Source organism: Saimiri boliviensis, chromosome 2, assembly GCF_048565385.1.
Source record: "Saimiri boliviensis isolate mSaiBol1 chromosome 2, mSaiBol1.pri, whole genome shotgun sequence".
Lineage (NCBI taxonomy): Eukaryota > Metazoa > Chordata > Mammalia > Primates > Cebidae > Saimiri > Saimiri boliviensis.
In genome coordinates this window covers 93,561,179-93,576,824 of record NC_133450.1, presented here as the reverse complement: position 1 = coordinate 93,576,824, position 15,646 = coordinate 93,561,179, and the positions used below count along the sequence as shown (strand labels likewise).

The window sequence follows — 15,646 nt, the reverse complement described above, 5'->3', positions numbered from 1 at the left end:
GTATAAACAGATTACCAGCATATTACATAAGGAATGAGCCATCTTTGTTTAATGTATAAGAAAGTAAAGATGTAAATATGTTCTGAGTTTCTTTGCCAGAAAAATTGTTGTACCATAGTTTCGTTGTTGTTTAAATAAGTTAACTTTTATTTCTGGCAAGTCATACTTAACTGCTTAATTTGTTCACCTGAGCCTGAAAAGATTTCCTTATCTCTACCTTTTCAAATAGACTTTTAGCTCATCCCTAACCGCCTGTTTAAAGTATTAGTTTTTGTGCCCGCTTCGGCAACACATATACTAAAATTGGAACGATACAGAGAAGATGAGCATGGCCCCTGTGCAAGGATGACACGCAAATTTGTGAAGTGTTCCATATTAAAAAAATAGAAAAAAATAAAGTATTAGTCTTTAATGTTTTAGGAAATAAGTATTAAAAATTGTTTAATAAAACTGATTCTGTCCTTTATAAATGGCCCAAACTTGTATTTACTGCATATAATTATGTTTTTGTTTTTATTGGGGGGTGATTCTTATTTTTATGTTGTAGCACCTGTTTTTTGTTTTTTTTTTTCTCTTATTAAATGTTAGCATTAAAAATATGATTCTGTTTCTCAGGCCTGTTCTGCATCACAGTTTGAAGAACTTGAGATTGTGTAAGTATGCTTTAAGCCAGCACTTTGAAGAGAAACGAGCATCTCATTATTTTCCAGAATGTGCTTGAATATGATGATGAGTTTCCTGTATGTCATTAACTTTATTGTTAAGTGGAAATTATAATCCAGGGGCAAATAAGCTAAGTCTCTGTTGGGTATAATAAAGGTTCTTTAAATGCTTTCAGATACCTGGAAACTTTATTCTTTCTAAATCCATCAAATCCATTTTTTCAATTATTCTTTCTGTAAATGTAGACTGGTTATAAGTTATTTTTAAAAACAAAGTATGCAATTATTATAGAGATTAAACTTGAAATGAAAACTAGTATTTGAAAGTGTTAATAACATCTCTGCATTAACCAGAAGATAATCTTACCATAATCTTGATGTAATGAATTTTAAACTTTTCTATAATTTTAAATTATTTGTAGGGAAAATAGAACTTGTCATGTTAATTATCCTGTGCTGGAGAGGAAAAATACTGAATCTAATCAGCATAGGAGGTGTCAGTTTTTGTAGATACTCATTTTAGAAAATGTTTGATTCTAGAGAGTCTGTTGTCTTAAGCTATAGCAGGTTTCAATGGTGAGAAAGGGTATCTGGACCTGATCTTTTTGGCCCACTGTAAAAGTGCTTTTGACGAGTTTTTCTTGGTGATACAATTAGTCTTTATTGGTATTTGTTTTAAAGAAGTGCCACCCCCACCCCTTGCATTTTTTCTTGAGACTGAGTCTTGCTCTGTCACCCAGGCTGGAGTGCAGTGGTGTGATCTCAGCTCACTGCATTCTCCACCTCCTGGGTTCAAGTGATTCTCTTGCCTCAGCCTCCTGAGTAGCTGGGATCATAGGTGCGCGCCACCACGCCCGGCTAATTTTTTTGTATTTTTAGTAGAGATGGGGTTTTACCTTGTGGGTCAGACTGATCTCAAACTTGATCTGCCTACCTCAAGCCTCCCAAAGTGCTGGGAATATAGGTGTGAGCCAACGCCCCTGGCAAGAGGATGTTGAGGATATTTATTAGGCCTTTATCTTGCTGAAAACAAGGGAGATTACTCCATTCTTAGAACCAAGATTGCTCATTTGTACAATTATTCTTTGTCTTTTGGACATTGTATAACTGTCAAGGTGCTTATCTCTCATTTGCTTGGAAAGTTTAGGGCCACATTTCTGGCCTGTTTATAGTAGAGAGATGTAGATCATGAAAGTAGGTAATTTTAGATATATTTCTGCCGTATATTTTTTTTTGCCCTTTTCTTTTTTAAATTAATATACTTTACTTTTTGTGGTAGAGCAGTTTTTATATTTATAGGAAAAAATGAGAGAGAAATAACAGTTTTCATATACTCTTCCCAATTCCCCTTACTATTAACATCTTGCATTAGCATGGTACATTTGTTAAAACTGATGAACCAATAGCAGCACTTTGTTATCATTGTTATTAAAAACTGAAGTTCATAGTTTCCATCAGGATCACCGTCTGTGGGTTTTAACAAATGTATAATGACATGTATCCATCACTATAGCATCATACAAAACAGTTTTACTGCCCTAAAAATCTCTTGTGTTCTACCTATGCATCCCTTCCTCTCTTCCTCTACACTCTCACACCACCTGCCCTAACCATTGATCTTACTGTCTTCAGAGTTTTGCCTTTTCCAGAATATCATAATTGAAACCATGCAGTATATAGCTTTTCTGAATGTTAACCTCTTTCTTTTTTTTGAGACAGAGTCTTTCTCTGTGGCCCAGGCTGGAGTACATGGAACGCAGTAGTGTCATCCTGGCTCACTGCAGCTAGGACCTACTGGGCTCAAGTGTTCCTCTCACCTCGGCCTTCGGAGTAGCTGGGACTGTAGGCACAGGCCACCATGCATGGCTAATCTTTTAGAGACAGGGTCTCCCTGTGTTCTTCAGGCTGGTCTCAATCTCCTGGGCTTGAGTGATCCTCCAGCCTTGTCCTCCCAAAATGTTGGGATTACAGTTATGAGCCACTGTGCTCAGCCTTGTATTGGCTTCTTTTACTTAGCAATATACATTTAAGTTTTTCCCTTTTTATACGTTTATCTGACTCTTCATGTATGCTGTTTCGTCATTTTTTTCATGTAGATTTATAAGCATCTTGAAATTAATTCTAGATCAAGTTTGGTAAAAATAGTGTTCAGCTCAGTCAATACTTAGGACTCTTATTATGTGCTTTCTGGCCTTGGGGATACCAAAATAGATACGATTTCCTATTGTGAGGAAACATAGTTAAAGATCCGTTTGATGGTGGTGTTATGCTAGAGCAGGTGTCCCCAAACTACGGCCTGTGGGCCACATGCGGCCCCCTGAGGCCATTTATCCGGCCCCCCGCCGCACTTCAGGAAGGGGCACCTCTTTCATTGGTGGTCAGTGAGAGGAGCACAGTATGTGGCGGCCCTCCAGCGGTCTGAGGGACAGTGAACTGGCCCCCTGTGTAAAAAGTTTGGGGACCCCTGTGCTAGAGGTCTCTTGCTTAGCATGACAAGGGTAATTGAGATTCACTTGAGCTAGGTAGAGTAAGATTTACATCAGCATTGGGTAAAGGAAAAATAGATTAAATTATACATAGCGTCTTGTCAGTACAAAGGTTAGACATATTTTGTAATTTTCAGGGTCAATAAATCGTGACTAAGATTCCTAGAGGCAAAACTCCTTTAAGTGGTAATTTTTGAAACGAGTTGGTAAACTATAATTTTGTTCTTAGTCTTTGTTTTAGAGTTTCTTCCTAGATTAAGTCACATTTGCTTAAGAAATGTTAAGTATGGCTGAGTAGAATGATTCTAGAAATATTTTTTAAAACAAACATCTAAGTTAATACAGTGTGGGAAAAAGTGTTGGTATGTATTGTTTCTGCCGTCTTTTTTCTTAGGGGTGATGTTGGAGTCTGGTTTTATTTTTTTTATGTACTTCAGTAAATGTAGATCTTTGTAAAAAATTCTAGGTTGAAAGAAAAGGAAAATGAATTGAAGAGAGTAGAAGCCATGCTAAAAGAGAGGGAGAGTGATCTTTCTAGCAAAACAAAGCTGTTACAGGTGAATATGGTCACTTAAAATTAATTATTTTATAAATTATTGTCTTTGCATGTTTTAAAATAATTTTTAACTGCTGCCAAAAAAATAGAGTACAGAATGAGTTTCCCTCCCAGACACTAGGTCTCATTATTGGCATTATTTTTTTGAGTAAGTACCCATGCATAAAATGTGTGTATGTATGTATACTTACTTGTTTGTAAAATACTCTGTTTAACTATACTAACTAGTGTATTTTGCTTCCTTCACAATTAAGAGTGTTTTTAAGATCTTTCCATATAAGCACGTTTCTGCCTTAACTTTTAATAACTTTATGGTATTGGATGGTTACATCATCTCTCTCTTTCTCTCTTTTTTTTTTTTTTTTTTTTTAAGACAGTCTCGCTGTGTTGCTTAGGCTGGAGTGCAGTGACATGATCTCAGCTCACTACAACCTCAGCCTCCTGGGTTCAAGCAGTTCTCCTGCCTCAGCCTCCGGAGTAGCTTGGACTGCAGGCGCGTACCACCATGCCCAGCTAATTTTTGTATTTTTGGTACGGATGGGCTTCACCACGTTGGCCAGGCTGATCTTGAACTCCTGACCTCAGGTGATCCGCCCACCTCAGCCTCCCAAAGTGCTGGGATTACAGGCGTACAGGCGTGAGCCACCACACCCAGCCTGTATCATTTATATAACCAATCCCAGTTGATGGATACCTAGATTAGAGGTTTTTTTTTTTTTTTTCCTGCACAAACAATGCAGCAGTGAATATCCTTGCACACATTTTGAATACTTTTACTTGTTTATCTGTAACCTAGAAGTGAAATTCTGGATCAAGGCTTATGTAGGTTTTTTGTTTGTTGAAAGATACAGTTAAATAGAAAATCAGTATCTTCTCACCTTCATGCAGTTAGTATTCAGAGTACTTAACAGAACATTGATTTGAAGTGATAGCAAATTTGTAGATTCCTACATTGTCTTGGATTATTCTTGCTGACATTACATGCTTCGGTGTTTGAGTCTGTCATATTTCTTCTCTCTCCCATGTAGGTTCATTTTAAATTTTCTTAGACAATGCTAAATAGACCTCCAAAAGTGTTTTTACTAATTTTCACTCTCGCCAGCTAAGGGCCATTTCCCCTCTTCCTTTCTAACATTGACAAGGATAAAAATATTTGATACTATACTTGAAAGATGGTAAGATCATTTTTATTTTGCATTTGATTGTGAGAGAAGTTAAGCATTTTTCATATGTTTAAGCCATTTTTATATGAATTGTCCTTTAATTTTTCCCACATTTTTTCCACTGGGTTGACTTTTTCTTAGTAATTTATAAAATCTTTTTTTGTAATAAGGGAAATTAACCTTTTGTCATTAATTAAATGGGGTGATTTATTTTCCCCATTTTTTTCTTCTGACTTCATTTGTGTTTTTCCCTTTTTGGGGAAATTTGAGACTTTTATGTACTCAAATATAAGTAATTTCCAGAGTTTTAAGTCTTGGGAAGAAAGTTACCTCTCATTCTATGATTATAAAAATATATTTGGATGGGCATGGTAGCTTGCACCAGTAATCTCAGCACTTTGGGAGGCCGAGGCAAGTAGATCTCTTGAGGTCAGGGGTTTGAGGCCAGCTATGGCCAACATGGTGAAACCCTGACTCTAGTAAAAAAAAAAATACAATAATTAGCCGGGCATGGTGGCAGGCACCTGTATTTCTAGCTACTGTAGAAGCCGAGATAGAAGAGTCACTTGAACCTGGAAGGCAGAGGCTGCTGTGAGCCAAGATCGCACCACTGCACTCCAGCCTGGGCGACACAGTGAGACTATCATCTTTTTAAAAAGTTTGTTTTCTTCTAATGTGTTTATAATTTTGTTTTAGATTATTTATATGTAACTTATTTCAATAAGCTGTAACAGTAACATTGTAACCATTAAAAAGAGAAGGCTAGCCACATAATTAAATAATCCATCATAACAGTAGTGATTCTGCTTCCCAGGGGACATTTGTCAGTACCTGGAGACATTTTTGGTTATCACAGCTAGGGCCAGGCTGCTGGGGCATCTAGTGGATGGGTGCTATGGATGCTGCTAAATGTCCAACAGTACATAGGATAAAACCCCAACAAAGAAAAACAGCCAGCCCAAAATATTACTAGAGTTGAAGTTGATTTGAAATGTCACTTCATACTATATTCTTAGAGCTATTTGGTTATATTTCTGGATTCTATTTTGTTCCATTGAGACATGCAAACTCTGCTGCTAGTACTAATATAAATAGTCTGATTTCATCATATGTTTTAATATAGAGTTTATTACACCCCTGAAAATTATTGCTATTTTGGAATTTTTATAGCTTGTATGATGTGTTTCTAAAGTTTATGTGGGAAAAAAATCTGCTTAGATACTGATGTCTAATTTTTATTTAATTAGGATGTACAAGATGAAAATAAATTGTTTAAATCCCAAATCGAGCAGCTTAAACAACAAAACTACCAACAGGTAGGTGCTATTAGATGTCATGCCTTTCATTTGTGTGGCAAAAAAAATTGTATAACCAGTGACATATAAGTATTCTTACCATTTCTGCGTTTTCATTGAGAATAAACTGTGTTTAATTTATGTTTATCAAATTTTATACAAAAGAAAGCAATTTGCTATGTCATGTCTAAAGTAAAACAATCTATAAAGTGTACACAAATAATGTTATTACCTATATTTCAGATATGTTTTATATCAGTGTGTGTTTTCTGATCTTAGAATTCTTAGCAAGTCAGTTTAAATGCTGTAGAGGTTGGCTTAAAGATACGTGTACACATTTTATCTCCCCTCTTCCCAAATGAAACAGTAACTGGAGAGAAACTAACAAATATATCGTAAGTGATAGGGCCGGGCACAGTGGCTCATGCCTGTGGTCCCAGCACTCGGGGAGGCGCAGGCGTGTGGATCACGAGGTCAGGAGATCGAGACCATCCTGACTAACACAGTGAAACCCCATCTGTACTAAAAATACAAAAAATTAGCCAGGCATGGTGGCACGTGCCTGTAGTCTCAGCTCCTCGGGAAGCTGAGGCAGGAGAATCACTTGAACCTGGGAGGTAGAGGTTTCAGTGAGCTGAGATCACACCACTGTACTCCAGCCTGGGTGACAGAATGAGACTCTGTCTCAAAAAAAAAAAAAAAAGAAAAAAAAAAAAAAAGAAAGTGATGGTCTACTACTATTTAAAATAACTTTTCAAATTATAATTCTGCTTGGCAAAAACAAAAATATGTTTTTGTAAAAGATGCTACCCCAAGTAGCCTTTAAATTAATTTATGAATGTATATGGATAGACCTGATAGTATTTTGAGAAACAAATGGAGTCCTTGCAAACAAGAAGTTTGAGAGATTATAGTCACCAGGGAATAAATATTACATGTGAAGGCCTGTGTACCTTTGCATGTTGACAACTTTCTGTTAAATGTGAGGAAACTGAACGTGTCCTAGTTTTCCTTTTGATTTCATTTCTGGTATTGTTATTTTTTTTAACTTTTGGAAGCTTAACATTTTTATGTAGTCAAGTAAGAATTGTGTGGTATGAAAATTTAAGGTATGCTTCCATACACATAGTGAGAAATTGATAAATACTTACTGAGTTTATGTCAAGACAGTGAAGGTTGGATTTAGCATTCAATACATTTTACAGATTTGTACATGTTTTTGTTAAAATCACTTAATTTAAGTCAGGGTGACTGGCATATGAAATATGTACTATTTTTACTGTTGTTGTTTTCTTAATTTATATCTGAGAAAAGCTTCAGTATTTTCTAAGTCTTCTGAAAAGTTTTGTTTTGAAATAACATTTAACTCTTTTAATAGGCATCTTCTTTTCCCCCTCATGAAGAATTATTAAAAGTGTAAGTAATAAGTTTGTTTCATAGTTTACAAAGTGGTAACTATTTTTATGTGTTGAACAATTCTCAAGCAATTTAGTGTAACTGCAAATGGCACCTGATTTTTACAGTTCTTTTTTTTTTTTTTTTTTTTTGAGACGGAGTTTCGCTCTTGAACCCGGAAGGAGGTTCAGGCAATTCTCCTGCCACAGCCTCCCGAGTAGCTGGGATTACAGGCACGTGCCACCATGCCCAGCTAATTTTTTGTATTTTTAGTGGAGATGGGGTTTCACCATGTTGACCTGGATGGTCTCGATCTGTTGACCTCGTGATCCACCTGCCTCGACCTCCCAAAGTGCTGGGATTACAGGCCTGAGCCACCGTGCCCGGCCTGATTTTTACAGTTCTATTTAGATATCTTGAACTGCAGTTTAGAGTTGAGTGGTACCGTTGGCTAAAATGCCTTTTTAATGATGTTTGAATTTGAATATTTCATTGAGGGAAATGTTTTTGTTTTTTAGACATTCAGAAAACATCAAGTTAAAATATACTTTGCAGGTTTTTACTAAATCACCTTCTGTTACCTCAGTTATCTTACTGGGTTTTCTTTTCTTCTAGATATGATTGTGTAATTGAATGATGCAAATTTTGGCTTAGCTTTATTTTTTTAAAGAAATTTTAGGCTAGATGTGGTAGCTCACACATGTAATCTCAGCCCTTTGGGAGACTGAGGCAAGAGGATTGCTGGGCCCAGGGGTTTGAGACCAGCCTGGGCAACATAGTGAGACCTTGTCTCTACAAAAAAATTTTAGAAATTCCGAATGTGATGGCATGCACCTGTCACAGGTCCCAGCTACCCGGGAGGCTGAAGTGGGAGAATGTTTTGAGCCCAGGAAGTTCGCACCATTGCTCTCCAGCCTGGCACCAAGAAAAAAATACTGTAGTCTTTATGATTATTTTTCTTGAGGTTTTTTTTTTCTTTTGTTTTTAACTGAAACATTTTTCTTGTTGGCCTTTTCTCTGTGAGGCTACATTTAAGGTCATTTCAGATAAGTTTGTTTCAACATGTTAAAATGTCAGCCACATTAAAATATATTAATAGATGATGTAAGTTGTCAGGAATATCGTTAATTTTTTTTTTTTAAGTAATCTAAATGTTCTTCCATCTTGGTTTGGTTACATAGTTACTTGTTTACTAGGTTAGATTTATTGACTGTAAAATTGAGTCTTGAGTTTGACTATATAGAGCATAGGTTGGCAAATATTTTCTGTAAAGAGCCTGATAGTATTTTAGGCTTGTGGGACACATAAGTCTGTTTTATATATGTGTATGTGTATACATATACAAACAAAACAACACTTTAAAAAGTTCTTAGTTTGAGGACCTGCAAAAACAGACTGGAGTGGGCCCATAGTCCTAGTTTGCCAACCCCTTTATATAGGGTCTTATTCTTAGGGAAGAGCTATTTGTCATTTAACTGTCTACTCTAGCCACTCTCAACTATAACAGAATCCCATTATTAATCTTTTCCATTGCTTTCTGCATTTTGGGGAAACGGTTCCAGAAAAAAACATTAATGCTGAGATTGGTATGAAAGTGACAAGAAAGCACTGAGCTCACTTCATTATTATACTTTTGTTGTGGGTTAGCCATTTAAAGCTATAACTGATTACCTTGGAAAAAATAACTTAAGAGACTGCTTCTACATCAATTTCAACTCCTCTGAAAATAGCTACTGTGTACTGACCCAGGTGAAAATAGAAATAGCAATAACAGTTCCTGTATTCATAAACTGTTTCTTAGAGGATGAGGTTTCTTTTTAGTACAAATCTGGGCATGCCATATTGGGTATAAACTTATATTAAAAATTATTTCTGAAATTCATAGGATGTGCTTTCTATGGTAAACCATAGGTAGACTCTTTAATGTACTTTTCAAGGTACCATCTACTTCATATTTTTATTTTGTAGTAACAAATGTTGATAGGTAGGGATCTAAGTTGTATTACTGTTTACCTAAAATCTTGCTTCATGTGTTCGTTTTCTGGTTTAGAATTTCAGAAAGAGAGAAAGAAATAAGTGGTCTCTGGAATGAGTTAGATTCTTTGAAGGATGCAGTTGAACACCAGAGGAAGAAAAACAATGTAAGTAAATAACAGAATGAAGCCTTTTTTTTTTTTTTTTTTTTTTTTTTTTTTTTTTTACTTTAACATTGAAATATAGTTCAGGAATTTTTTAAAAATCTACTTTTACTTTAGAGTTCTTAATCTTTGTAAGAAGGTACTATTTTCTGTGTGTAGCTTTTTTAGGGGGTGGCGTTATTGATGAACTTCTTTTTTTAAATAAGTGAAATGGTGAGTTCTTATTCTTACATCATTTTAAATATTGAAGCTGTGATTATTACACCTTTAGTTTTTTTAAGAAGCTGAAAGTGCAATTGTCTTTTTGTTGAACTTTTATTTGGAAAACCATGTTTTTGAGCTTGATATTTTAAAATCAAAGATATTTCCTCTTATTAGATTGGGCTGGCCTTTTTGTGAACTAAAAGTCATGCCAGTATTCAAACCCAGTATACTCAGTAATGAGGTCTTTTCAAAGCCTGCTGGAAGCTCCCCCTGCGTTTTCTTTTTTGTTTGTTTTAATTGTTGTTTTTGTTGTTTTTAAGACAGGGTCTCGTTCGGTCACCCAGGCTGTAGTGCAGTGGCATGATCTCTTCTAACCGAAACCTCTGCCTCCTGGGTTCAGGGGATTCTCCTGCCTTTGTCTCCTGAGTAGCTGGAATTGCAGGTGTACACCACCACACCCAGCTAATTTTTTTTTTTTTTTAACCATGTTGGCCAGTCTGGTCTCGAACTCCTGACCTCGTGTGATTCGCCTGCCTCGGCCTCCTAAAGTGCTGGGATTATAAATGTGAGCCACTGCGCCTAGCCAGAACCTCCCATTTTTAACTGAGAGGTGGCTCAAATTTTGGTAATTAAGTGTGTTAGAAGCTTTAGAACCTGAATACATTTATATTAGAAAGGGAAGGGATAATACTTTTAAGAAATACAAATAGACAAATAATGAATTTAGTAGAATTTCTTAAATTTTCTCATACCGGAGGGCGACTCTTTACTAGTAAGCATTCTTGCTAGAGGAGGAATTTTTGTACACTATAGTGTGATTGCTAAGACTTGAGCAAGGATAAAATGTTACTGAAATCTAAGGGAGTATTGCTAATAAATGGATGTGTGTTTCCTGTGTTTCAAAGTTTGTGTTAAATTGTTAATTTAACAAGTTGACATTTTCTTATACCCCTGAGTTTGTCAAAATTAGGTACATGAGTTGCTGTTTGTGTGTTGGTATAACAGTATTAACAGCACTGCTTAGCCACAAAACTTGTGGTGAACTTGCCGATACACTGCTAACATGTTAACTGTGTTTTATTATTGGGATTCTGAGATAAGGAGGGCATGGTAAAGCAGCAGCAGCGCTGGAGGCACTGAACCCATGTGAAAAGACCCAGGACACTGGAGATCAGCAGATTGCAGTGTCAGTCTTTCCTTCTAGTTCTGCCGCTTCATTTTCTGTGTATACTTGGTTCAGAATCTATAGAATGGGAATAAATACCTCATGCGGTTCTTGTAAGGGTGAGAATTTGTGAAGTGCCAAGTACGGTGGTTGGCATATGATAAGTAATAAATGGTGATTATTGGTTTTTACTTTTTTGTTGTTGGTTTTTATCTGTTTAGATTTCCATTTTGAAGAAAGACTGAAATATAGCAGATTATATTTGCGAAGGAAATGCTGTTAAAATCCAGATCTCTCAATTTTTAATAACCTCTTCTCCTCTAAGAGAATCTATTTTATAGCTTTCCAGCCTTTGGTCAACTAGCTCATACAGTTAACATAAGGTTGTTCTGTGGCATGAATATTTGGCCATGCCAAGAAAGAGATAGAACATAGCGAGTTATCATGGGATTCCTAGGTAGATCTGATACATGTTAGTTGTATTAAAACATACAGAAAAAAATGTTACACTGCAGTGGAAAGTCCTATGAGTGTTACTGGGCCTTGTTTAAAAATCACATGAAAAGCTTTTTTAATGCTTATATATTTGCTCTGTCTTTTAATCTTCTAATGTTTAGTGTACCTGAAATCGTATATGTATTCTTTGTGTTTTTACTTTTGAATGCTTTCTTCTTTGTCACATATGCATAGTAATTATTTTAAAAGCTGGCATATTTGCTGTATATACTAAAACATGGAAAGTGGGCGTCTTTATTTTCTCATTCAGACTTCTAAACATTGCTTTTTATTTTTTTGCTAATATGCATATTTTCCCATTGAAATAATTTTGCAGTAACCAGCATTTAAATGCAGTGCAAAATACTGATGAAGTGAAAAAGCAAAAATCTTTTAATAATGGATAAACTGAAATCATTCTTTCTAAAAATGATTAGGACCTTCGGGAGAAAAACTGGGAAGCAATGGAAGCATTGGCATCAACTGAAAAAATGCTGCAGGACAAAGTGAACAAGACTTCCAAGGTTGTAATGCTAACTCCTAGAAACAATCCACTGAAAAGAGAAAATCTGCAGCTTGTTTTAAAATCAGACTAAAGCATTTACTTTTACTGCAATTTAAATATAAAATCTCCTTATCCACATTTATCATCTCTGTCATCACTGCTTTTCTCATCTCCTTGAAGCTTTAATTTTGGGCATGCTGATTTGTTGTGATTACCTGATTGTTTGGGCTTTGTTGAGCACAACTGTAAGCTGAAGAGTCTCAGAAGACCTGTGTTAACCTCTTGTCAGACAATGTGCGCCTTTTGGGTTGGTTAAGAGAACTTTTCTGAAAACTTTGAATCAAAGAAATCTGATTGAATTAACAAACACATTTGAATATGTTGGATGTGCCATAAACTAGGTGTTTTGGAGGGCACACCAAGATGTCTCAAATAAGGTAGAAAAATGATAAAAGTCTTAAATACAGGAAAGCCCTCAACTTTGGGTATGTTGCTAGGAATGGTTCCTTAGAGGTGGTGAACTGAAACTTTATGTATTACTGGATAACGGTGACACCTATGGCATGTTTAGATGAAAATATTACTATCAAGGGATAATTCTCTTGACCAGAGCATGTAAAGTACTCCTGAAACATAAAGCCCCGTATGTCTTCAGAACAATGGAGGACATTCTCCTTGAGCTCAAGTTGTACCGTTGGGTGTGAAGATTTCCAATGACTTGTAATAGAAATCTTGTTTTTAAAGATTGAGAAAACTGAATCTGCCAGTCCAGTCAAGGATTTTGAAAATTCTTGCCAAGAGTAAATATGAAACAGGGATATTGAATTTTGTAGGTAGGCAAATGAAGGAACCTGAATGATTCATTTTAGCACTGTGAAAATATTTTGTGTGCCATAGTAATCTATTGAATCTTCAATTTAAGTCTTAATGACACTTGAAGGAATTTTTAAGCATAATACAGTAATTTTTTTTTTTTAGCAAGTATATGTTTGTAGTTACATTTACTATGGCTTAATGGATTTGTATTTAACTATATCCCTATTCATCTGGCCATAATTTTCACTAAAGGTTACATTTGAGACAGCCGATGGGTATATTGGGACCAGGGAGTAGGAACATTTAGGTCAGATAGGACATTACTATTTCATTGGGAGTGGTTGCAATTGTATCTTCATTTCTGTCAGCAGTGAGGGTTTTAGTGTGCTTTCTGGTTGTTTCTATTTGGTTTTGACTGTTAAGAGATGCCTTTTAGTTTTATTTTTTTAGTGAGACTGAGTATCTGGGTGCTAATCAGGCCGTTCCTGCAAGAAGTTACATGCCACTTGCCATAGGCATTTTTGTATTTTATGATTCTAAAAGAAAGCTAGAATTTTAATGCATAATGCTTTCTTGCATAGCTAAAGATCTACAGAGAGTAGAATTGAAAGTCTTCTGTATTTCAGTGGAATTTAGACAGTTCTTAGATAGCATAGTTATAAAGCAATGTTGATTGACCCAGTGTCGTGAACTATGCTATGATGAGAAGGAACTATGTGAAACACTTAAAGTATTTTAACTAGAAATAAGTTATTTAGGTAAATAACAACTTACCTAAAATGTAAATAGGATGATATTTGCCGTCTTTACAGGGTTATTTTTAAAGGCTAACTACTCTTGAGGAGCTACTGTGCTTTTATACTACTGAAAGATACTTTTATACATTTCACTTAAAGACGATATGCAAATTATAGTTCAGTTTTTAATATTAGATCTTTCCCAGATGTTAAAGTGGAATGGAAATTGCTATCTGTAACCAAACCACTATGTTAGATGAAAACTTCTTAGCTAAAATTGTTAATACCAAATAACAGTAACTTCTTAAATAACAGTAACTTCTCAAGTTACTGTTACATAACCAGGCTCCTGGTTATGTTAGACACTTAGTTCTTTTAGTTAGTCTTTTGTTTTTCCCCCTGGGAAAGTTTTCAAAAAGCTATTCCTCAGTGTATTTTTCTAACTGGTTTTCTTTAAAGATTATTACTTTAGTCAAATGATAAAAATTACCTCTTGATGTCCTTGAAATAGCATTAATTATTTTCCTTGAATGAATATACCTTATTTTATGCAGTTAGGTATATTCCTGAAAATTAGTGGACTTTATTGAATTATTGAAAATACCCCATTAAAACACCTATTGTAAAATTACTGCTGCTGATCTTTAATTAACTGCTTTTTATGTGTATGGAAAATGGCAAAATCTGTAGCTGTTTGTTGTGTAAATTTTCATCTGATTAGATTTTCCAAAATTGAAGTGTGGAGACCTTGAATCAGTGATAGATTTCAAAATTCACATCTAAATGGTGGGAGAAAGATATGGTTGAGATGTTTCTAGCTTGCTGGCTTTCTTGTCACCTGTTGAACTTTCTAACTTGTTTTTAGATGATTTTTTGGGCTTGTGCATTTTTATGTGCATTTTTATAGGGATCTTTTTAAAAAAAAAATATTGTGGAGGTAGTATGGATAAATTTTTTTTTGGGGGGGGGGTGTATGTGATAAGTCATTACCCTAATTTTGACAAACCATGGTTTTGAGTTTATAATTGATATCCATTAGACTTGGAATTAATATCAGCAAATTTATACTTACACATTTGTACTACCTGTAAATTTATAGCAGTCTGTATACAAGTGTTGGAACTAGTTTTTACGATGTGTGGCATTAGTGAAGTAATACGATATCATTTGCTCCTTGTTCTTTCTTTTTCCCATTTATATCATCTGTCACATTTTGATGGTCCTCCTTGTTTAGCATAAATACCTTCACTTCACCTTGACGTTGGAAATAAGAAAGTTGCCATTTTAATGCCATGACATTATATAGTCCATCAGTGATGCATTTTTTTATAGAGATATACCAGCCAATAAGCCTCAGTTATGTTCTTCCAATTTGTATTTTCTGATATAGGTAGTTTATCAAGTTTTAGCTATAAGAAACGTTTTTTGTGTGTCTGTTTTTAAATTGTTCCTGGACAGGCAAATCACTTGATTTCTAAATGCCAAGGAAAATGTCCGTATTGTCAGATACTGCTAAGGCATTATTTGATATTTAGGATGCTTTAGAGATTTTGCAGATTTTTTCTTGTGGAAGCATTTTAATATCTTAAGGTGGGAAATTTTAACATTTGCCAGTATTAAATTTTTTTTTAACTTTTTCTTCCTGTAGAATTTAAAATACCTTTTTTAAAAAAATTCTGTCATCTTTTAAGTTTGATTTGGTTCATCTTCTGCTTTAGGAAAGACAACAACAGGTGGAAGCTGTTGAGTTGGAGGCTAAAGACGTTCTCAAAAAATTATTTCCAGAGGTCTCTGTCCCTTCTAATTTGGTAAGACTAATTTATCATTTTCTTAACCTGATGACATTATTCAAGAAATATATGAATAAGCAACATCATTTGCACTCTGCACTTGGTTTCGGTAAAGTGCTGATTCCTTGATCCTTCCCATTGGTAAGCTGATGCTTTTCAGTAAAGACTAACAACTTGGTTCAAAACTCATTTCGATTTACCTGACACTTTTGTTTCTATGAAATTTATATATGAGACAT

General features: G+C 35.1%; 1 protein-coding gene and 1 non-coding gene across 18 annotated transcripts in view; both read left to right on the top strand.

Moving 5' to 3' along the window:
* KTN1 (kinectin 1) overlaps positions 1 to 15,646 on the top strand; it is a 114,491-nt gene that overhangs the window by 81,649 nt on the left and 17,196 nt on the right. For 9 of the 17 annotated variants that reach the window (XM_074393909.1, XM_074393902.1, XM_074393905.1 and 6 more), the window contains 7 exons: positions 616 to 653; positions 3,615 to 3,705; positions 6,115 to 6,183; positions 7,541 to 7,578; positions 9,608 to 9,698; positions 11,997 to 12,083; positions 15,336 to 15,425. In XM_074393909.1, coding sequence (XP_074250010.1) covers positions 616 to 653; positions 3,615 to 3,705; positions 6,115 to 6,183; positions 7,541 to 7,578; positions 9,608 to 9,698; positions 11,997 to 12,083; positions 15,336 to 15,425 — 504 coding nt within the window. The remainder of the gene's footprint in view (positions 1 to 615; positions 654 to 3,614; positions 3,706 to 6,114; positions 6,184 to 7,540; positions 7,579 to 9,607; positions 9,699 to 11,996; positions 12,084 to 15,335; positions 15,426 to 15,646) is intronic. The other 8 variants (XM_074393915.1, XM_074393911.1, XM_074393913.1 and 5 more) reach the window with 1 other exon arrangement.
* On the top strand, positions 274 to 380 carry LOC120364088 (U6 spliceosomal RNA). Its single transcript, XR_005579441.1, has one exon. It is a non-coding gene; the product is annotated as a U6 spliceosomal RNA (small nuclear RNA).